General features: G+C 39.5%; 1 protein-coding gene across 1 annotated transcript in view; it reads right to left on the bottom strand.

Moving 5' to 3' along the window:
* Positions 1–2563: 2563 nt before the first annotated feature.
* LOC118995190 (gamma-taxilin-like) overlaps positions 2564–23949 on the bottom strand; it is a gene marked incomplete at its 5' end in the record, with an annotated part of 77354 nt that continues 55968 nt past the window's right edge. Inside the window, 7 exons of the mRNA XM_037058130.1 lie at positions 2564–3578; positions 4463–4558; positions 7295–7387; positions 10658–10732; positions 12369–12488; positions 15235–15429; positions 16985–17155. Of these exons, the coding sequence (XP_036914025.1) occupies positions 3267–3578; positions 4463–4558; positions 7295–7387; positions 10658–10732; positions 12369–12488; positions 15235–15429; positions 16985–17155 (1062 nt within the window). The remainder of the gene's footprint in view (positions 3579–4462; positions 4559–7294; positions 7388–10657; positions 10733–12368; positions 12489–15234; positions 15430–16984; positions 17156–23949) is intronic.

Here is a 23949-nt window from a genome sequence, read left to right as displayed (position 1 = left end):
AAACTGGGCGCTTGAACAAATTATCAGCCTCCTCCCAGGCTGTTCAGCTAGAACATAGAATTTTGCTTACTTTTCACAATAGCATGGGTGGACTTGGAGAGCGCAATCCTAAGTGAAATAAGCCGGTCAGAGAAAGACAAGTACCATATGATCTCAGTCATATATAGAGTATAATGAACAAAATAGACGAAAGAGAAGCAGATGCATGGATATAAAGAACAGACTGATAGCTGTCAGAGGGGTTGGGATTCGGGGGCTGGGTGAAACAGGTGAAGTTTCTGAAGCAAAAGCAAAAAAATAAAATAAAACACCTGGTAACAGACAGAGACAAGAGTAAAATAACTGCCAGAGGAAAAGTGGGGTGGGGAAGGTAAAAGAGGGTAAAGGGTGATAAATGGGGATGGAAGGAGAATTGACTTGTGGTGGAGAAGACACCAACATGTGGTGTATGTCACAACATACACAGATGGTGTTTTACAAGAACTGCACACCTCCAGGCTACATAACTTTATTAACTAATGTCAGCACAATAAACTAGGGAGAAGTATATTTGAAAATAAAATTTAAAAACCATATGATTTATAGCATGTATATTCATGTTTCTGTGCAAATGTTTCTAGCACCATGCTATCCCCTAATACTTTAAGGAAAGTTTTCAAATATCAAAAAGAAAGAGCTGTGGCTGTAATTCTCATAATTTTAGGAAGGTTAAAATAACAACAACAACAAATAAAACCCTTATTCTTCTAGCTTTTTATATGCTGAGAGTCCAGCTAAGTGACTTTTGCCAGACAAACTGAGGGTATGTTCCTCTACCCACTGCTTATCCAAATTGTGCTATAAAACCGGAGAAGTCAGCTGTTTACAAAAATTGTGTTTGAACTTGAGGGTCATACAATTAAAGTCATTAAATGTAAAGAATACACAGAGGCTATTAAGTTAATCATTACATGGAGACTAAACCTTAACATAGAAGATAAAATAAAATTTGCATTAGTTAAAAATCTGTACAAAATGTCTTTGTAAAACAAAGTAAGACTGCCTCATCGATCTAGTTACATCTATGAAGGATGCGTGAGCTGTAAAAATCAGGCAGTGTAGGTAGTACTGCATCCCTTTCTTTTTGTTTTTTCTTTTGGTTATTTTCATTTATGGTCTGAAAGAGGTAGCTATTTCTGAAAATGAGCCCTAAGGAAATGAACCGTGATGACAGGTGTAATAAGAGTCACTATGTCTTATGGTAGTGACTATATGTCCTTAGTCACTAATAACTAGAAAAATGTCTCATGAATCACGTAATGTATTTCTGTACATCTGAATACGAAATGGCCTTCTCTTTCACACCCATGTTGATTTCCCTACATTGGAACCCACTACCACTATAAATTTTACAACTCCAGAACTTCCCACAGAATGGCGCAAATGCTCACAATTTAATTGATTGTGGCATGTAAACCTTTCCTGGGTGAGATACGGTGTTTTCAAACAAGGGTTGCCAAAGGGTCAGATATCAAATATTTGAGACTTGTTCAACTACCCTCATAAAGCCAGCACTAGCCACTTAAGTCCGGGTTTGCCAACTTCAGTTGAAGAATACAGTAGATCCTGGGCGTGCTTCAGGTCATTTAGAAGAAAATGGTTTTCATCAGGTCCCCACCGGGCCCTGCCTTTCTCCACTTGGTAAGAAGGAAACAAAAGCTCCTCAAACAAGCTAGATCCTTTTAATGTCTTATTTCACACAATATTATCTAATACACCCAGTACAGCCAAAAGAATAGATAGACCAAGTTCTGTCAACCATATTGCTCTCAATCCAAGATTTACCTTCCACACAAAACAGGTGACAAAGAAGTGTGATGGGACACAGAACTATCTTTGTAAAGTGTTAAAAGCTTAGCAGCAGCTGGGTCCTGCACAATCTGATCACTAGGATCAATTCCAAGTCGAATTATAACTCTGACACATATCCTCATTTCTCTGCGGAGTTGGGCCCCAAATTTCATTTGATAGCTAAGGGAGGTACTCATAACAGCTTGTTGTGGGGGTGGGGGTGAGATGTTTTGATTCTGCTAATGTTGGCATAATTATTTAGTCAGATTTCATGTACATTTCCTATTCTGTCTGGACTGTTGATTATCGAGGAAGTTTATACTTTACTTAGATTCTTGGCTCTTTTCCCTGGTAGATAATTTTGCATCTTTAACCAATTTTAGATTGTAAGTGTGAGAGGAACACCAAAATAAAAAAAACGTAGCTTTTTTTGCCCTGGCTGGTATAACTCAGTGGATTGAGCATGGGCCTGCGAACCACATGATCACAGTTCGATTCCCTGTCAGGGCACATGCCTAGGTTGCAGGCCAGTTCCCGGTAGGGGACTCGCGATAGGCAACCGTACATTGATATTTCTCTCCTTCTCTTCTCTCCTTCCCCTCCCCTCTAAAGATAAATAAATAAAATCTTTGAAAGAAAAAAATGTAGCTTTTAGGCATTGAAATAAGTAAGGAATGAAACCATCATGTTTGAAAATTTGACCATTCTAAATGCAGATACTCGTTACCAATTATTTTTCCTTAGACATCTATCTAACACAAACTAAAGCAGTAAGACGTTTTGGGACATGTGAATATTGAGCCTATTTGTCCACTGACTTGCCTGCAAGCCCCAGTTTCTCCATAAATGGCATCTTCATATACACAACCTGCCCCTACTTTGGGATTTGGCAGTCACATCAATTTGTCGAGTGTTAAAAAATATTATTAAAAAAGCCCATACGAATCCAACATACTATTCTTGTTTCATACCCCATACTCATCTTAATTTTAGATGGCATTAAAATGATCCAATAAACTAAACTAATCATTTTTTATATGGCTTGTTCTTTTGTTAGTGGACTAGATAGTTTGAATTAGTTTTGCTTTTCACATAGGGAGCCACTGTTGGAACAAATCTAAGTTTAACTGTAATTAGGTGCAAGACCCAGAGATAAGGCAATAAGCACACTAAGTGATAACACTAAAACCATAAGGCAATGAGTAGACATATTTTGATGAAGGGGAAAAGAAGGCAGATAGGAAATACAGCTGTAGAAATGTATACATCAAACAACGCAAGACTGCTAGGCACTTGTGTGTACCACACAGTTCAATAGTTCTAAGGAAATGCAGAAGTAGAAACCTTTCATCAGAAAACCTATTCTAAAAGCTATGGAAAACTTATATACAAAGTGCATCTCAATACATGAAGCACTCGTCACTACATCAACTGAATCAATGCCCAGAAGAGATCGTGTGGAAAGGGTCTTTGGAACTGCATTTGGTTTTCATTTCCTCATCCTGCAAGCAGATTCCTGGAGGTCCTGTGGAGGAAGGCTTCAAGTCTTTCTGAGAATCAACAGTAGTACAGGGCTCTATCCCAGTTGTTGCTACATCTACATCTGCTGCTTTCACAGGGCCCTGCTCTTTCAAGGCTTCCACTTTCTGACTGAGATCATTTTTTTCCACTTGAAGAGCTCTCAACAGCTTCTCTAACCGTTCCAGCTTCATTTGAGAAGATTTGTACTGTTTATCACGAATAGTTTTCTGGGGGGGAAAAAAGAGAGAACGTTAGCAACCTCTGCATATGTAAATACAAATTCGATTACCATTTACAAAATTAAGTAATCCCAGCAACCCTGGAAACTACTTATTTTCATCTTTTGGACCTTACTGAATACTGATATGTATAACTATTCTGAAGGAGTACAAACATTAGGTAACCCAAATGTACTTCATGACTGTGTCAAGTAGTAAGAAAATCCAGCATCTTAACTTAAGATGCCAGAAACATGAACAATTTTCCTTCTATTCCACCATTTTAGAGCCTTCGTGTTTTATTTTCTGTCATAAACTAGCCCTATCAAGTTTATGGACGTGTGAAATGTGCTAATTGTACTTGGGATACATTTCAGCTTTATTTATAAGTCTGACAAAAACATAGTTTGTTGTCTTTTGGAAAGAATAAGTCAGGGCAAAGAAGCAATCGAGTCACAAGTTGGTGTTCTCCCCACAGGAAATTTGAAAAAAAGTTGTCTGTATCGAAGAGGAGAGACTCTAAAGTTGTGGCTTTTGAGCCAGCAACATAATTATGCTTTACACAACTACTTGTTAGAAATGCAAATTATTGGGCCACACCCTAGATTTAATGAATCGATAACTGTGAGGGAAGCAGCATACCAGGCGTCACAAACCTTTAGTTGGCATACACTCATTTACTATAGCAGAAAGCAAAATCTACATACTTTAGCGCTATGTTTAACAAAATTAGTTGGGCAAAGAAGTTTCCATATCACACTGAACACAACCTAACTCACTGCAGAAAACTAATCAAACTTTAATAATCACACCTGAAGTTACTTTAGCAAATACCCAGCCTGCCTTAAAACTGGAATATATGAGCATTCACCGTTAACGTAAAACCTTCTCACCTCTTCAGCCATTTGCAGAAGTACTTTATTATTACTTTCCCACTTGGTACGCCATATTACCATTTCTTTTTCCAGTTTCTTAATTTTCTTTGTCATCTGTGAATCAACACAATGCAAATTTAAATCCTAAGTGGAATTTCCTGACCTCCAACAGAGACATGTTATAATGTTCCTTTTTCCTCTCTCATCACTGCACTTGTCTCACCAGCTGATAACATGAATGTCTCTACAAAAAAATTTTTTTTATCTGCCCTGGCTGGCATAGCTCAGTGGATTGAGCACAGGCCTGTGAACCAAAGGGTCACAGTTCGATTCCCAGTCAGGGCACATGCCTGGGCTGCAGGCCAGTTCCCAGCATGGGACCCAGGAGAGGCAACCATACATTGATATTTCTATCCCTCTCTCCTTCCCTTCCCCTCTAAAGATAAACAAACAAAATCTTTAATTTTTTAAATCTTCTCAATATTAGAGAAAGATGCAACATGCTAACTTTAGATACTCTTAAATCTCTGAGTTAAGGTCAGAATACAATTCGTCCCAACTCATGTAGGAAGATACAAGACCTCCTGCTTCCTAGGTTGTATGGGGGGAAGGAAAGTACACGTTTTTGAGTTTTCTCAAAACTCAAGATGTGATACAACACATTAAACTAATTTATCAGATTCTTGGAACAACAGAGATTCTCAGGCCACAAAGAGATTAAGAATCTAAAACCACAACAGTAGCAGAACTAGGGCAGGAGAAGTTAGGTGACCAAGGAAGACGGTATTAAAATTATTAAATCCTTAGGTTTCATCAGCCCCACAAATCACACGAATTTTACTTGAGATTTTACCAAAGATAAAATGGGTCTAAACATAAGGGGAATGTTGTTAATTCAATTGCTACAATATCCCCTTTTTCAGAAATTCCAAATAAGAATCAGCTATGCCTATCACACGCCTATGGTTACAATATTCCTTCACTGTTGAGCTGCACATAAGCGCTGCTTCAAGTAGGCACACTAATTAAGCCAGGCAGTGTTAGAGAAAACAAGGATAAGACAGAGCCAATGCCCTATGTCATGTGCTATTAACCACAAAACTGCACCACAAGGCACAGTGCGACAGAGGCCATGGGAAAAGCATGTAGAAGACCCGAGCTCAGGCGTGCTGACGTATCTGTATAGCCAGCAGCGCAAGCGCGCGCGCGCACACACACACGCACACACACACACGCACGCACAGTGTTCCAGGCCAGAGGATTCTCCACAATAGTGAAATGGCCATCCCCGCTCTTAAACCGCTCTGAATCAAAAGCATGCATGTGCTACAGTCCAGCTAACACATACGCTTCAACTGGAGCCTCAGCTGCAAAAACGGGAGGGCAAAACTAATTTTCTCAGACTCACTGAACTCTCCATGTTAGTAGGTGTAAAACCACCTGAAGATGCTAACTGGAGCACTTAACATGGACAAGGTCTGTTTGAAATACTGCAGACACTTTCATTATTCTCGTTTTTAACAATGAAAGGCCAGTGAGGTTGAACAACTTGTCAGTGGTCGACAATACATAACGCAAGGGTACTTGTTAACAAGATAAATCTGACTACTGAAAACCGCCTTTCGACTACCATTCAAGATTTGGTAATAATGATGACTAATAGCTACTGACTATTTATAAAATGTCAGACCCCACTGTTACTTACCCTGCACTGACCACCCTTTCTTAAAACCCAATTTTAACGGGCAAATGCCAAAGTAAATAGCTTGCCCCAAGGAAGTCACACAGAACAGATATTAGTTCCAGAGTCCATGTTCCACACGAAGGTGCTGCTCCCTATTTATTTCAGGACAGAGGCAGGTAACAGTACTCACTAAACTTGACCTTTACCCCATATTCTGAACTGGAATGACCCAAAAGTGATGTCTATGCCGAATTTTATTTTATGTTCTTTTAAAGATTTTACTTATTTATTTTTAGAGAGAAGGAAGGGAAGGAGAAAGAGAGGAAGAGAAACATCAATGTGTGGTTGTCTCTCAGGTGGCCCCTACTGCAGACCTGGCCCACAATCCAGGCATGTGCCCAAGACCGGGAAATCAAACGTGTGACACTTTGCGTCACAGGCCAGCACTCAATCTACTGAGCCACGCCAGCCAGGTCTCTATGACAAATTTTAATACTAATTTTTAAATTTTATAACGATGTCCCTGTGTGTAGTAAGGTCAAATTTTAAAAAGTATTGCCCTGGCTGGTGTGGCTCACTGGATTGAGTTTGGGCCTGAGAACCAAGGGTCTGGTTTAATACCCAATCAAGGCACATGCCTGGGTTGTGGGCCAGGTCCCCAGTAAGGGACGCTTGACAGGCAAACACACACTGATGTTTTTTATCTCTCTTTTTCTCCTTCCCTTCCCCTCTCTCTGAAAGTAAATAAATAAATTCTTTAAAAAATTATGTTTTAGACATTAGCTGATATCCTCAGAAATAACCTATTTGAACCAAAATATATTACTTTCCTTGGTCTGCATCTCTAAAAGTTAATTTACACAACGTTTTTGAAAAAAAACAAGGAGAGATTATCTGAAGTGAGTTTTAAAAAATAGCTACTTCTAACAACCTTATTAGGAGAAGGAGAATTCTTATTTAATAATGACAGATTTTTGAGAGTATGGAGACTATTATCAACTTGGGGTAATTTCTGGACACAATGCCTGAATATGGCAATGGAGGATTAGAAAAAAATAAAGTTAAGATCATATCAGATCACTGTAAGCTCATCCAAACAGGAATTATGCTTAAGGCAATCACACACAACTTTAGAAGCAATATCCCACTACAGATATGTAAAATACCTTTTCCATTTCCTGCCTGAAGTTTATAAAGAGGTCATTGCTTTTTGCCATCGTAGTCTGGAATTCTTCAAACTTATCCATATAAAGAGAAAGCTACAAAAGAAAGTAACAAGTATTCTGAGTCCCAGATAAGTGATTTGAAAGTCCCAAAGGCTTTAGAAAGAACATAACATGGCTAAACATTAGTGAGTTGTTATATGTGATGAAAGTAAGAACAAACACATACTAAATATTGGAACAGCCACAGGATGGCTGAAGTTCTTATAAACCACTGAAGCACACTGAAAATCTATAGCATTCTGTTGCAAATGATCTGTGCAAATCCTTAAACTGTAGAAATATTCACTAGCTCTGTTCCATCAATTACAATAAAAAGCGTTATAATGTACAGTGGTATAGCTCTACATTTCATATAACAATAATGTTTTATGCACCAGTCCTCTCCTTACATTTGAAAAACTGTTCTTGCAAAAGAGTCATTCTTTTAAGTGTACTATCTGAGTAGTTCTCAGCTTAATGTGAAGGATATTTCTTTCCTGAACATGGAAGGGAGGTAAAAACAGAAACCAAGGAATGGTTTGGCTGGAGAAGAAAGAATTTAGTGGGAGTTAGTGGGAGTACAGCTGAGACAAAGAAAAGCTAAGAAAGGTAGAAACACCAAGTTTTTTAACCCCTACTGTTACAGAATTTTTATGCTGGCTGGAAAAATAATGCTAACTGAGTGTAGAATGGAGTCATCATTTTTGTTGGGGTGGAGGCCTCAGTAGCTGCCAGAACAGAAAGCATGTGGGTGACCCTGAACTATGCCTAAATTTTAGGCAAAACATTTAGGTTTGTCTAACTTATTTTGCTAGGATCAGGATAGAATGCTTTAGAGATAACCAAATATAATAATATCACAGTGAGGATGAGAAACCACAGGCCCAGAGAGGCACTGCATTTCATGAGGGACAGGCTCCAGGACCCCAAGGGGAGGCCTTGAAACCGCAGGGAGTACTGGAAATACGTATTACTATATTTTTCTCCTATACATGATATGTAAGATAAAGCTTAATTTATAAACTAGACACAGCAAGAGACTAAAAACAATAATAAAACAGTTATAAGAATGCACTGTAACAAAAGTTATACAAATGTAGTCCATCTCTTTCTCCCCCTGGTAAACGAGTATCAATTAGATAAACAGGTAGCATTATAGTGTGGAGACACAGAGCAAAGCGAGGAGTCACGTCCCAGGCAGGGAAGAGCATCTGGTGCAAGATTTCATTATGCAATTCAGACTGGCATGCAATTTAAGATTTATATTATTTCTTAGTTCTAGAGTTGTTTGCTTAATGTGTCTGGTCTGTGGTAACTGAAACTGATGAATGGGAGCCCACAACTAAGGGTGAGTGTTGCCAAGTGGTTTGCCAAAGGAAAGTGGAAGAGGGTGCAAGGGAATCAGCATCCAAGAAACAGCCCTTCAAGTTTGGCTTTTAATTGGTGCTGCATGAGGAATATCCAGCAACTCATGAACAGGGTGGGGAGGAGGTAGGAGGTGATGACAGAACAAGCCCACCAGTTATCAGGTGGGATGGGCCATATGGGGAGCACTGAGAAGCAAGCTCTGCTGTACCTGGGAGGGAAAAGCTGACTGAAAGCAATGTTACCAGTGAGAAGCTAGGTAAGGAAACTGGAAGAGAGCCAAAACACGCCTGCAGAAAGGTGACGGCGAGGGTAAGAAGGAATGGAAATTTAGGGGCAAACTAAGAAGAATGCAGAGAATTTGTGAGCAGCCTGTTGAGGGGCACACACTGACCATACCCCTGAGGCAGCTGGCCTGAAGTGGGGAACAACAGCGGTGCTCAGGCACAGTGAGGGAGTTCTGGTGCTTGAGGGCCTGAGGGAGATTGCAAGTTAAGACAGTTTGGGCACGGCCTGTTTTTACTGAAGATGGGGCATCTAGGTAGACAGCCCCATCTGCGAGGTCAGTGCTGGCCCACACTGGGTAGTCAGTCAGTGGCAACTGCCATGACTCCTGGGCTTATGTAGCAGGGTCACCAACAGTGGCTTCAGACACACCAAGATGACGAGACTGTCAACATAGGCTGGAAACTGACACGGTAAGGACGAAGAATGAGAATGGCTCTTGGGAAGGACAGCCATACTTAGAGAGCGCGGAAAGGAAGAGGTAACAGCAAGCAAAGCAAACTAACGATTACATAAAACTTGGAGTGACAGGTCGGAGACTGACAACAGCACAACAGAAACAGAGGTGGCCTCGTGAGCTTGCTAAAAAGGATCTCCAGTGACTTACTACTGGAATAAGAATCAATCATTCCCTCCCATATTAGAGAACACCTTTCAAACCCATACACAGACTTTTTACACCTTCTCCACACTGATCCTCTTTTCCATGTTTATGAACAACTCAGTGTATAAAGCTAATTAAGTAAAGGGTTTAAACTTTCTAGAAGCATAGTAACAAGATCACAACTTATGATGGAAAGTTCAGAAAACTTCTTCTATTTGACTACTATTCAGTTTCCACAGTAAGTTACATTAGTAGCTTTATAGAGTATCACTACATTGTAAGATATTCGCAGAGACAAATAGCATGCAAATGAATTTGCAAATGCTCATGAATTTGTACACCAGTCTTAAAGTATTAGTGTACTTTAGAACTAATTAACGGAGTCCCTACACTTAAATAATATAGTGAATTTTAAACAGGAAGTGCTTTTTTAATAGAATACAATCTAATTAACCAAAAGGGAATAAAGTGTACATATAAATACCTAATTGCTTCTTTCTGAACAAACCAGGGAGATATCAGTAATGTTTCACAGATGAAAAACACACAATTTCCTCTATTTTTACTTTGTGTTTGTACATCTGCTTCCTTTATTTCACAAAAGACAGACTACAATGGGACAGAAGAGGACTCATTAACAAACAGGAAAAACCCCAATTCTTTTAAAAAGTACTCACACATACAACATTAGCTAGTAGAGGACCTGTGTGAGCATGTAGTTTTTTAAACTACATGTAGAACAAAATGTGTATTTTTCTGCCTGCTTTACTTTCCTTAAAGAACAAAATCAGAAAGATACTAGAACAGTATCTAACATAGGAAGGCCACAATGAAAGTAGACTGAGCAGTTAACCTGATTATCCCGGCACTGGGGGGTTTCTTGGGGCATGGGATTTACAAGGCTAATATCGAGAAAAGTCCTACTCCAATGGACTCCAATAAGTTAGTCACCCTAAGTGAACAGAAAAATTCCAAGAGGGCAAGAAATCTATCTACCCTTCTGTTCTACCTGGCTCATCCTGGGAGCAACAATATTCATAAATTGCCCTATTCCTGTGTTGTCAAGTTACCTGCTGCTTTAATTGTACTTCCTGGTGTTTCATTTCTTCATATTTGTACCTTGATTCTGTTGCTTCTTTTAACAACTAGAAAACAGAAACATTCTGGCAAAACACTAATAGTAATTACACATGTCTAAAATGTCAAATGAACAGATAGTCAACATTAGTATTTACTGTCATTATTTTGGAAAGAATCACAGGCCAGTGGGTAAAACACTCTATTACATCATTTTTCAATTATCCCTATGTTTGCTCTGTACCACCTTTAACACCCAGGAATGTAGGAATAATCTTTGAGCAGCTTAAGGAGAAGAGACTCCTGAAGGCCTAATGAGGTACATGAAACTCAGGGTTGAATTGAGGTGTTTTAGGTGAAAATAATTAGACCAAATAGAAGCAAAAAACAGGACTAGGAATACTGACATTATCTGAAAGGCTCAGAAGGCCATCTGCTCCATGAGAGGCAAGGTGAGATAGAATAACTACAGGGCCAAAAAAGAGAGAAAGAGTGAAAGAGAGAAAGAGTGAAAGACAGGAAAGAAGGAAGGAAGGAAAGGAGGAAGAAGGAAGGAAGGAAGGAAGGAAGGAAGGAAGGAAGGAAGGAAGGAAGGAAGGAAACAGACATCAAATTTCTCACTATTTTTTCAAACATGGGGGGAAGAAGGCTCTAGTCAACAAAGGGTGGGGCAAAGTCAGTTTATACATGTTTGCATGAAAAGGAATACAACAGTAGATAAAAATACAAGGATAAAATCTTGTATGTTGTTCCATGTCCTCACAAGTGTTAACCTAGTTTTGCCCCATGCTATGTACATGGGTTTTAAACAAAATTATACAGTGAAGCTGCATGGTAACAGGTACGAAATTCAGTCATTAAATTACTCGAGCAAAATGTTACACATAGTGCAATTAAGCCTTAAAAGATCCCTAAACAAATCACAAAGTACACAAATGTAATACATGTATATATGCATGTTTATGTACACACACACACACACACACACACACACACACACACACTTTATACTCCACAATGGATATGGCAATTGCTTCTTCAGGTGTGCACTAGATGCTACTGTTGGCTTACACTAAAGGCTCATGCTGTGAAAATGCATCTCTCTAAACCACAGACCTGCATTTAGTATGAGTTGTTCACACTTAGGCACTGAGTATGTCACACCATGCTTACCTCAGGGCCTGGACTGGTAAAGTGTCAGGGTCTTGAATGACACGCTAAGTGGACCAGTCCACACTACTATAGCCATTTAGCACTTCACTTAAGATAAGCATATATAGTTTAATTTGCATATGTTAAATGTGGGGTCTCACTACATTTACAATGGATAAAGTTGGTGTGAAATAAAATTGCCTCTGGCTCTCAAGGCCCAACTTGCCAAATGACTGCCACAATTTTCAACTGAATGATCATTCCCTAAAAATCAAGGGAATAATACACACATACACACACACATGCACAAACACACACACACAATAAAACATACATAGGGTCTTTCTACTAATTTGGTCTAAAAATTCCACTCTGTGTTTTTATATGAAAATGTTATCAGAAATAAAAGGCTGAATGTATTCTAAGTTTTTCATTCCAGTCAGTGAAAAAGCAGACTGCATGACTCAGGTGTATGTAAAATAATTAGTTTGAATGTTTTAAAAGGCTTTGGTTACAGTGTGGCAATAATGTTCTTTAAGAGATTGAACTTACAAATTCTCTTTCTCTTTGGTGTTTTTCATCAGCTTCTCTTATGAGCTGTGTTATTTGCTGAAGCTTGACATCCACAAGGTGTTGTTGCAGCTCCTTGTGTTTGAACACTTTATCAATATGCTACAGGAAAGATAAAATTTCTTTCATCATTTAATAAAAAAATAATACTTATTGGTGAAGAGAAATAATATGAGTTACAATTACTTGCTCCTGTGTTCTTTCTGCTAAAAAAGGTCACAGCGAATAACACCAAATCTTTGTGTCCCTATGATTGCAGAAACATCTATGTACAACATTTCACAACCATCCTGCACCTGCAGGAATCATCCCTCCACTCTACTATCTGCACCCAATGTTGTTGGAGGCGGTCTGTCCCCATCAACAGCTTTAAATTTCCCATTTCTGCTCCACACTAAAAGTTAGGCCCAAACTATCAAGAAAAAGATGACGATCAAACTATTAATATTAAACTCGTTCATCCTATACATACATTCCTGAGCATTCCCCACCCCCCCTTCGTAATTAATGTTCCCCAAATTTCTCTGTGTGGGTAGCAGCATGGTGTAATGGTAGAAATGAAATAGTCTAGGGTCAGATGCTCATTCAGTGATTACGGCCTTGGACAAAACTCTGCCCCCTAATGAAACTGTTCCTTAGTGAATCTATAAAGGTTGATAAATACATCAACCTTACAGAGCTTTGGTAAAAATCAATGCAATGGTTAAAATATTTAAGGTGCTTGGAGCCCTAGCACAGATTACATACATACCTGGTAAGAGGAGATGTCATTATTATTTCCCAACTAAATTGCTAAGTGCTAGTCGTGTACAACGAACTCATCAGAACATCCTTCTCAGATGGAGAAATACTAACTTTTTTCAGTTACAATATCCCATGCGATAGGAAGAAATGCTGATACATAACAGGTAACCTAATTAGCTTTTGAGAACTGCAGTAGATGTGCCTTTGATCGAAAATAGTTGACTGGAATATTAAATGCCCCCTGCTAGGGACATGGCTTGAACCCGAGGCATGTGCCCTGACTGGGAATCAAACTGCTGACCTTTTGGTGCACAGGCCAGCACTCAGTCCACTGACCTACACCAGCCAGGGCAGATTATTAACTTATATCTTGACCAAAAAACACAGAAAATTCTGTAACTCCTAAAATGCACAAGACATACAAGTGATACAACATGAAAATACACCTTACAAATTTCCTATGTTAATAGAGAAGTAGACTGTCATTCTTAGAAACAGTTAAAAGTTTAAGATTTCATTTAACAAAACGAGAACTTCATAAATCTACTAGTAGGAAAATCAGTCTATAAGCCTTTGCATTACAAACACTTGACATAATAGCTAACAAAATGCACAAAACTTGTTTGAAACTGATTCCAATGATCTTAAAGGGGTGGATGGGGCAGAGAAATTTAAACAATGGCAAGGCATTTGATTAAGCGGTTATTATTAAATTATTAGCTGTAACAATGTTACCGTGGTTCTGCTTCCACGGTAACAATGGCAAAAACAGTCTTGTCATTTCAGGTTACACATTCAAATAGTGTTGAGTGATGTCTCAGACTTGTTTAAAACAGACAAAACAACAGCTGCTCGACACAAAAGTGGATAACTTTTTTCTTTTAACACCTTATTTATTTATGTTTAGACAGAGGGGAAGGGAGAGAGAACAAGAGGGAGAGAAACATCAATGTGTGGTTGCCTCTCGAATGCCCCTAACTGGGCACCAGACCTGCAACCCAAGCCTGTGCCCTGATTGGGAATGGAGCCGCAAATTCTGCTTCGTAGGCTGGTGCTCAGTCCACACCTGCCAGGGCCAAAAGTGGATAACTTTTGAAGCTACATAGTTGGGAAATGCTGACAAATCTTAAATATGTTTTCAAAGAGTACGTAAAAGTATAAATTAAGACAATATAGAATTTGAATTGCAACTGGTGCAGTTTTGCTGGTAGTAAAATACACAAAATTGGCCATTTTAACCCATGTTAAGTGGTCACAATCTTTTTTAATTATTAATTTTAACCTCTTTATGTAAGGAGCTCAATGCACGTAAATAACAGAAACAACATGTTGCTACCTTAAAAGCGTAATAATGGCAGGAGAGGCATCCTTTTAAAAAGCCAAAGCCTCTTACCCTACATATTTGACCTCTAAAAGTGAGAAAACTAAAATGAGCACTTTAGTCACCTATTTGCTTCCAATCTAGACCCTCTCTAACTGTCAGAGTAGCTTGTAAAATAAAACACAATAATCAGGTTCTGCAAGCACAGATCATTCCTGTAACACTTTTTAACCTCACTGTGTGTGTGTGTGTGTGTGTGTGTGTGTGTGTGTGTGTGTGTGTGAGAGAGAGAGAGAGAGAAAGACAGAGAGAGAGAGAGAGAGAGAACTAAGAGGAGTGGGTAATGAATTAACAGGAGGTCCATTTTTTTCTCCCAAATAATACAATGCTATGGTAGAATGCAATGCTACTTACACATGGAACAGATTGTCATGGAGGTCTGAGATAGGTTATTTGGAGGCCTGATATTCATTGTTAGGTTGCATATGGGAAAAACAGTGTCTATGGTAAAATCACAACCTTCTAGTACCACATGGCACACAAGTGGTACCTAACATACCTCCTAGAAACCATCTCAGATATCCAAAGCCACTGACACCTGGGCTGTGGCCCAGAATTAGTCCTTGGGTTCACCTAGTGCCAATTCTTTCCTAATAAATGCCCAATTATACACATACAAAAGTTCTAAAATACCGTCCTGTGACAAAAGTTTTAAATTAGCAATGAATGGTAAAACATTTTGGTGATAACAAGATGCTGTCTAAATAAACAAAATATTTTTACCTCCTCCCTCAGTGTGTACTGTTCAATGAGCTTCTTCAGCCTCTCTCCCAGTTCAGTGTTTTCCTGGTGCAGCTTGGCATTTTGTATGTCATGCTGTTCCAGCTGTGCTTGGATTTCATTTAAAGTTAACTGGAAATGTGAAGTTGCTTTTTCACGACTTTCTTCTTCTTCTCGTGCCTGCTCCATATTTTCTTCCTTATTACCCAAAATAATTTCTGTTAATTGCATTAAACCTACAGGTGAAATGCTCATATAAAGGATGCTGCTGCTATGTGGGTTCAATAATCATGCTGAAAATGCTGCTTGTGAGCTACAATTTCTTCTCCTGATGTATGACCAGAAAGCTCTTACTTTTAGAAGCAGGCAGATCATCCTAATTAAACTGTCAGAGATACAAGTTGCCCTGATACAAAGTAAGTGTTTTCTGATGACCTGTCTATTCACTGAAGTAAAGTACAAGTAGGAGCTTCTCTACACAATCAGCTTTTTTCACATTACTTTCCCAGATGTCCTCCTCAGGGTTTAGGCAGGCCATCATCCTTGTTACACAAGGCCTAAGAGCTATTTCACACGTAACGGCTTACTTTTTAATGACACACCTCTTCAAAGGGCATAGGGCAAATTAAATACTCATTTTAAAAAGCTTACTTTCATTTCTTCCTAAGATATAAGCATCGAACAGAACGTTACCTAAGCCATTACCAATCCAGTCAAAATGTTGACTTATGTGTGTGTAAGGAGGGGAGGGAAAGGAATCAACTGTCTATTTGTATTGTATCAAAATCCAAAATTTCTAAAGCAAGAAAAAACAAACCCCATACACCAGTTGAATATTCATCTCAGAAACGGTCTCATACTCTAGGTTTATGGGAGTTTCCTGTGGCAGGGTAGTCTGAGCTCTTGCTTAATTGAAATCATCCTCCAACTGTATCTCTTACCCATTGATAGAAGCACATGTGCTACCACCATAGGGATTCTTTGTATCCTCCATGCTCTTTATCCCTCTTTCCTCACTGACACAAATTCCAATGCCTGCTGCCTCTTCCTTTACAATTAGCCGAGGTATAAGTTAAAATTATTTAGCACCTGAATAGCTGAAAGAGGTCTGAGAACAGTTATGCAAATTAGCCTATTAGCAGCCATGCCTCTCCTTTTCAAATTAATTCTGACTCAAGTCTATTGCTACTTTGTTTCACCTAATTTCTTTGTTTCACCTAGGCATTTAATTCCTTACTCAAGAAGGCTATGGTAATCAACTACACTAATGATTAGCAGGGCATCTGAGAACCTTGAGGTTCCTAAACTGGAGGACTATGGACATAACATTTCCTGAGCAGGAGAGGAGATTTCCTGTAATCAAATGAGATACATTCAAAGGCCCTCCCTTGAACCCCTAACCAAAAGCTGGGTGCCAAAAGTGAGTCTTTGATTTACAATGACTTCACCACACAGCACTAAAACCAGCGAAATAGAAAAGCAAGGCAGTTTATTTTTGAGGACCCCCAAAAGTTCTCTACTCAGGAACCTCATGTACCAGAGCAAGCACGCGAGAGATCAACCACGAGCAATAAATATGGATATATATGAATATATATAGAGAGAGATGTAGGTAGGTATAATATAGATAGAGATACATGTGTATATATCCCACTACATCAACAGAAGCAAGGATTTACTTCAAATGGATAGTCAGTTGAGAATAAAATCAGCCTAGGTACACCTCCTGGAAGCAGAGCAATGAACCAATAACCTTTAATGTCTTGTTGTAACGCTGAAGTTCTCTGCAAAGAGATTCTAGTTTGCTTCTTGCCAAAACAGCCTTGCTATGTTCACTCTGCAAGTGAACTTTCTCTTTCACGATCTGAGCTTGCTTCTTCTGCAGAATCTTCATTTGCTTCTGAACATTCCAGCTCTCCTCCAGCTAAAATAACAAGCACACTTTACATTTACAAAGTACACTGTGAACCTTTGAGTTACAAGTGAAAAAATCACAGTCATGGAATCTTTTGTACTTCAGTTGTGAAAAGAAAATATGCAAGTGATTAAGTGTACAGAGAAGATCAGTATCAATCTACTCTATTTTTATTAAAAACCAATCTGGAAGCAACCTAAGTGCCCATCAGTAAATGAATGGATCTAAAAACTATGGTACATTTACACAATGGAATTCAACGCAGCAGAAAGAAAAATGGAGCTCCCACTCTTTGTGACAGCATGGATGGAACTAGAGAGCATTATGCTGTGACATAAGCCAGGCAGTGAAAGACATATGATCAAATACCATATGATCTCACCTTTAAGTGGAACCTAGTCAACAACAACAACAACAACAACAACAAAAGAACACAAGCAATTAAAATAGAACCAGAGACAGTGCAATGAACAACAATCTGACAATAACCAGAGGGGAGGTGGGAGGGGACAATGGAGAGAAAAGGGGAGAGAAGGGTTTCCAGGAACAAGTATAAAGGACACAGGGACAAAACCAAAACCAGGGGGGTGGTGAAATCAGGGGGGGCAGAAAGTTGGGGATGATGAAGTGGGGGTGGGGGAGTGATGGGGGACAAAAGGCACACAACTGTACTTGAACAACAATAAATTTAAATTAAATAAAAAAAACAAATATGAATCTTTTAAATAGACTTCACATGAATCAACATTCTGAGGTGGTGCAGAGCAGGTCATAGGTGTGCCCCCATGCCCCATGCTCGAATTTACAACTACATTTTGGAGCAATAGACATGAACAATCAAGTGAGGGCTAGCTGCACTGAAATTTTATAATCAAGAAATGCAGTCAAAGACACATAGAGACTGGTAGGAAAGGTGGAGATGGGAGATGGGTAGGAAAGGCTGACATAGCCCCAGCCCCAACCCAAGTGTGCAGCTGAGAAGGCTGAGGAATATCAAGGCTGTGAAACTCCCTCCCCTCTGGGGTCAGAAGCATGGGCTCTGAACCCCACACAGATATCACCAACCCAGGGCAACAGAGATGGGAACAAGAAATTGGCATAGCATCCGGAGGTGAAAATCAGTGGGACTCACTTCACCTGGGAAACTCAGACCACAAACTTCTAGGGATTAACTCCCCTCTTGATATAGAAGCAGCCTCGGGGCAACTCATGGGGTTCCAATACCCCATGTGAGTCCAGCCCATGCTATCCATGGAAAGGTACCTGCATCACTCCTACAGGCTTGTAGGCAAGAACCCTAGGGGAGGCTGTTTGGATCAGCCCTCCAAGTCGTGGATATGTCCACTGGTCTCAGTTCCATGGGGGAAAGGAAGAGAGGCTCAGAGCAGACCCTCAAAATCTACAGTGAGGCACCAGGATGAAGAACTTAGCCCCGTCCTGTGAGCTGGGTCAGCATCACCCCCAATGGGAGACTCTTTTGATCTATTATCCCTGAGTCCAGGGCAGCTGAGCTTGCTCCTGCACAATGGTAGAAGGCTGAACCAAACCTGAACCTGCAGCAAGGTCATCCAGGGGAGACTAGAGTTGGAGACCCTGGCAAAGAATATGTGGTTTGACATTGAAGCAGGGACCACTTTCCCCTCATTGAGTGCCTGGCTCTGTGGTCACAAACTAAGGGACTGACAAGCCCTGTTTCTGACATTAGTTGCCCTGCACTACCAAGCTCATGAACCGTGCCATGAGCAGTGGACTGTGGCCAGCCTGGGCCCACCCTAGAGTCCTTCCCCCCCACCGCCCCAAGAAGACTGTGGAAAAAGACCAGGCAACCTTGGGAGGCAGGTGGAGTAGTACAGCAGTGGACATAGACCTCAGGGAGCTTTAGTCCTTTTACAGATCTGCCCTAAACCTCTAAGTGGGAAGAAGTTGATTCTTTTACTCAGATTGGCTCCTCACGCGCACACACAGGCCCACTAGACACAGACACTAACAGTGAACAGCATCGCAGCTACAGACAGGAAGCTGAAAGCCACTAACACACGTGTCACATTGCCCTGCAACTGAACCCCAGAAAAGTAGACCCAGAACCAAAACAACCAGTGGTGGGCTTCACCCAACACCAAAGCTCGACTCAAGAAGCCACACAAGTGGCACATCCAAAGGGGGATTCCTGCTGGCACCAGTCCCTGCTGGGAAACAACAGTGCCTTCCGGGACAGCGTTTCTCTGCACAGTGACTCATACATGGTGATTCTGGTACATACCCTTGCAGCCACCCAGCCTGAGGATTACCTGCACCCAAGAAAGGGCCAAGAGCATTCAAGACTCAACTACAACAGGGCGGTGCACACAACCCATAAGAAACATTCCTGGAGTCCCTAGCTCAGGTGATCTAGAAGACTGTGCTACTGAGTCCAACAAGACACCTTCATAATAAAGCCAACACCAAAATTCTGGGAGTCAAGGCAGATATACCTAATATACAGAGACAAAGTGGGGAGCAAAGAAAACTTACACAAACAAACAAACAAACAAACAAACAAACAAACGGGAATCCCCAGGGAAAAAATGAAATGAAATCAAAGTAACCAAAACACCAGCTGCAGAGTTGCAAACAATGGTTACAGGATGCTCGACATCCTAAGTGGCAGATGGATGATCTTGGCCACGAAAAAAAAAAAAGAGATAGTAAACATTAAAAAGCACATAGAAACTATTTTAAAAATCCAGTCAGAAAAGGACACAATATCTGTAATGAAGAATACACTAGAAGGAATCAACAGCAGGTTACACGGAGCAGATGGCTGAATGGGCTAATTAGAGGATGAGATGACAGCACTCAGGCAGAACATGAACAAAAGAAGAGAAGTAAGAGAAGTGAGGAAATGCTAAGGGACCTCTGGGATAACATCAACTGTAACAACCTCTTCACCACAGAACTTGTCCACAGAAGGACAAGACAGTGAGCAAGGAATAGAAAACCTGTTAAAGAAATAATGGCAGGAAACGTCCCTAACCTGGTGAAGGAAGAAGTCACACAGGTTCAGGAAGCACACATAGCCACAGTCAAGATGAACCCAAACAGACCCACAAGGAGGCACATCGTAAATAAAACAGTAATAATTAAAGACAAAGAGAATTTTAAAGGCAGCAAGAGAGACACAGTTAGTTACTTACAAGGGAGTCCTATTAAGACCATCAGCTGATTTCTCAGCAGGAACACTGCAGGCCAGAATGGTTGGGCATGGAATATTCAAAGTGATAAAAAGTAAGGACCTGTAACCAAGACTCCCCTAGCCAGCAAGACTATCATTTAAAATTGAAGGAAAAATAAAAAGCTTCCTTGCCACCGACCAGCACTGCAAGAAATGTTAAGGGGAAGGCACTTAGAAGAAGAAATAGAGAAAAAACACAGTATAAAGAATTGATACATATAAATAAGTACGTATCAATAATAAACTCCAATTTAAATGCATTAAATGCTCCAATAAAAAGACATAGGGTAGTTCAACGCATAAGAAAACATGGCCCATATGTATGCTGTCTCCAAGAGACCCACCTCAGCAGAACAAAAATTACAAAGGCTAAAACTGAAGAGAGGAGAAAATATATTCTATGCAAATAAAATAAAAAGCTGGGGTAGCAGTATTTATCAAAGGCCATAATAAGAGACATATAAGGTCATAAAGCAGCAGTAAAGGGATGGATCCAACAAGAGGACATAACTCTTGTAAAGATATATAAACCCAATATAGGAGCACCTAAATTTATAAAGAAAACCTTAAAGTTTAGGGAGAAATCGACATCAATGCAGCCACGGTCAGGGATTTTCACACCCCACTGGCATCAATGGATAGATCTTCCAGGCATAAAGTCCACAAGATAAACAACACACTAGACAGAATGGATTTAATTGATATTTACCAATCATTTCATCCCAAAGCAGCAGAATATATATTATTTTCAAGTGCACATGGAGCACTCTCAATGATAGACCACATGTTAGGACACAAAATAGGTCTTCAAAGTCCAGAAGACTGAACTCATATCAAGCATTTTCTTGGATCCCAATCCAAGTGAATAAAAGTGGCTATCAACTACAATAGAAAAAAAAGGAAAAAATTCAACTGCATAGAGGGTTAATAGGATGTTACTAAACAATGAAGGGCTCAGCAGTAAGATCAAGAAAGAGGCCAAATGATACCCTGAAATGAATAAAAATGAACACACAGCAACAAGAAGCCTATTGGACATAGCAAGACCAGTGCTGAGAGGGAAGTTCACAGACATCAAGAAGACAGAAAAATCCCAAATGAACAATCTAACCCTACACATAAAAGAATTATAAAAAGAAAAACAAACAAAGTGCTGAATAAATAGAAGGAAGGCTATAATAAAGGTAAGAATGGAAGTGAACAAAACAAGAGTCTAAAATCACAACACAAAAGATCAATAAAACCAAGAGCTGGTTCTGTGAGAAGATAAAACATTTTGATGATCCTTTAAGTAGACTAAGAGAGAGAGAGAGAGAGAGAGAGAGAAGACACAAATAAATAAAATGAAAAACGAAATAGAAGTGACAATCAACATCACATAAACACAAAAACTGTAACCAAATATTCTGAACAACTAAAAGCCAGAAAACTGGACCACCTGAGATAAATGGATACACTTCTAGAAACATACACTGTTCCAAAAGTGAATCAAGAAGAATCACAGAACTTGAATAGAGGAATAAAAACTAAGAGAATTGAGGCAATAATCAAAAATACCCACAGCAAACAAAAATCCTGGGCCAAACTTCTCCACAGGTGAATTTTACCAAACATTCAAAGAAGAATTGAAACTTACCCTTCAGCAAAGACTTCCAAGCTCTTTTTACAAGGCCCTCATTATCCTGTTTCCAAAAGCAGATAAACACACGAGAAAAAACTATGAGCCTTTACCCCTTATCAATATATAGATGCTACGATTCACAACAAAAATAGCAAACCATATCCCTCAGTACATTAAATGATCATACACCATGATCAATCGAGTGAGATTTACCTGGGGATGCAAGGCTGGTACAATATTCATAAATCAATAAATGTGACATATCAGGAGGATAAAAATCACAGCATATATATCAGTAGAAGCAAAAAAAAAAAAAAGCATTTGATGAACTCCAGCACCCGTTCATGAAGAAAACTCTCAGCAAAGTAGAAATAGAAAAATCTTACCTCAACATAATAAAGGCCATATATGACAAACCCTGAGGCAATATCATATTGGCAAACCCTGAGGCTGTATCATATTAACTCAGCAAAAGCCCCTAAGATGAGAAACAAGGCAGGGATGTCTGCTTTCACCTCTCTTATTCAGCAGAACACTGGAAGTCGTTGTGATGGCAATCAGATAAGAAAAAATAAAAGACATCCAAATTGGAAAAGAGGAAGAAAAACTGTCATTACTCCCAGATGACATGATATTGTACACAGAAAACCCTAAAGACCCCAACAAAAACTATGAGATCTAATGAGTGAATTTGGCAAAGTTAACAGATTACAAAATTAACATTCAGATATCAGTGACATTTTATACACCAGTAACGAATTATCAGAAAGAGAAACTAATAAAAAAGATCCATTTAAATTGGCAACAACCAGAACATCAACAAACAAGTTATCTAGAAATAAATTTAACCTACTAGGTAAAAGACCTGTACTCAGAAAACTACAGAACATTGAAGACAGAAATTAAATAAGAAACAAATAAGTGGAAGTGTATATGTGGACTGGAAGAACCAACATCATTAAAACGTCCAAACTGCCCTGGCTGGCGTGGCTCAGTGGACTGAGTGCCGACCTGAGAATCAAAGGTTCACTGGTTTGATTTCTAGTCTAGAGCACATGCCTGGGTTGCGGGCCAGGTCCCCAGTAGGGGGCGTGTGAGAGGCAGCCACACATTGATGTTTCTCTCCCTCTCTTTCTCCCTCCCTCCTGCTCTCTAAAAATACATAAATCTTTAAAAGTAAAATAAAATAAAATGTCCATACTAACCAAAGCAATCTGTAGAGTCAATGACATGCCTATGAAAATACCAATGACATATTTCACACATCTAGAATAAATATTCCAAAATTCGATGTGGAACAAAAACAAAACACACACACACACACACACACACACACACACACACACACAGAATGAGAGATTAGCTTCAGGAATCTTCAGAAAGAAAAACAAAGTTGCAGAAATCATACTGTACTTTAAGGCCACTCTATTCAAGAGTCTGGCACTGGTGTGAGGACAGGCATGCAGATCTAGGGAACATGACAAAGATCCCCGAAATACACCCATCTTTATGGTTAATTTATTTGACAAAGGAGGAAAAGCATATCATAAAATTTTAAAAAAACCCTTTTCAAGAAATGGTGGTGAGAGAAAAGCACAGATGCAAGCAATAAAAAGTAGAAGTACACCACCAACTTGCATCATACACAAGAATAAACTCACAGTGCATAATAGTCTCAAACATAAGTCCCCAAATCATAAAAGTCCTAGAAGTAAAGAGAGTAAAATATGAGACATCGTGTATAGCAATTATTTCTTAAGGTAAATGTGTCTCCTAGCACAAGGGAAAAAAGTAAACAAATGGGACTACATCAAAGTAACGAGTTTCTGCACAGCTAAAGAAAGCATCATTGCAATGAATAGGGAGCCCACTGAATGGGAGAACACATCCAGTGATACACTGGATGACAGTTTCATCTCCAAAGTGGATAAAGAACTGATACAAGTCAACACCAGGAAGACAAATAATCCT

This window comes from Sturnira hondurensis, unplaced genomic scaffold, assembly GCF_014824575.4.
Source record: "Sturnira hondurensis isolate 20B ecotype Veracruz unplaced genomic scaffold, ASM1482457v3 Scaffold0009932, whole genome shotgun sequence".
NCBI classification, from domain to species: Eukaryota; Metazoa; Chordata; class Mammalia; order Chiroptera; family Phyllostomidae; genus Sturnira; species Sturnira hondurensis.
The sequence above is the reverse complement of the archived record's forward strand: the minus strand, read 5'-3'. Positions and strand labels throughout refer to the sequence as shown.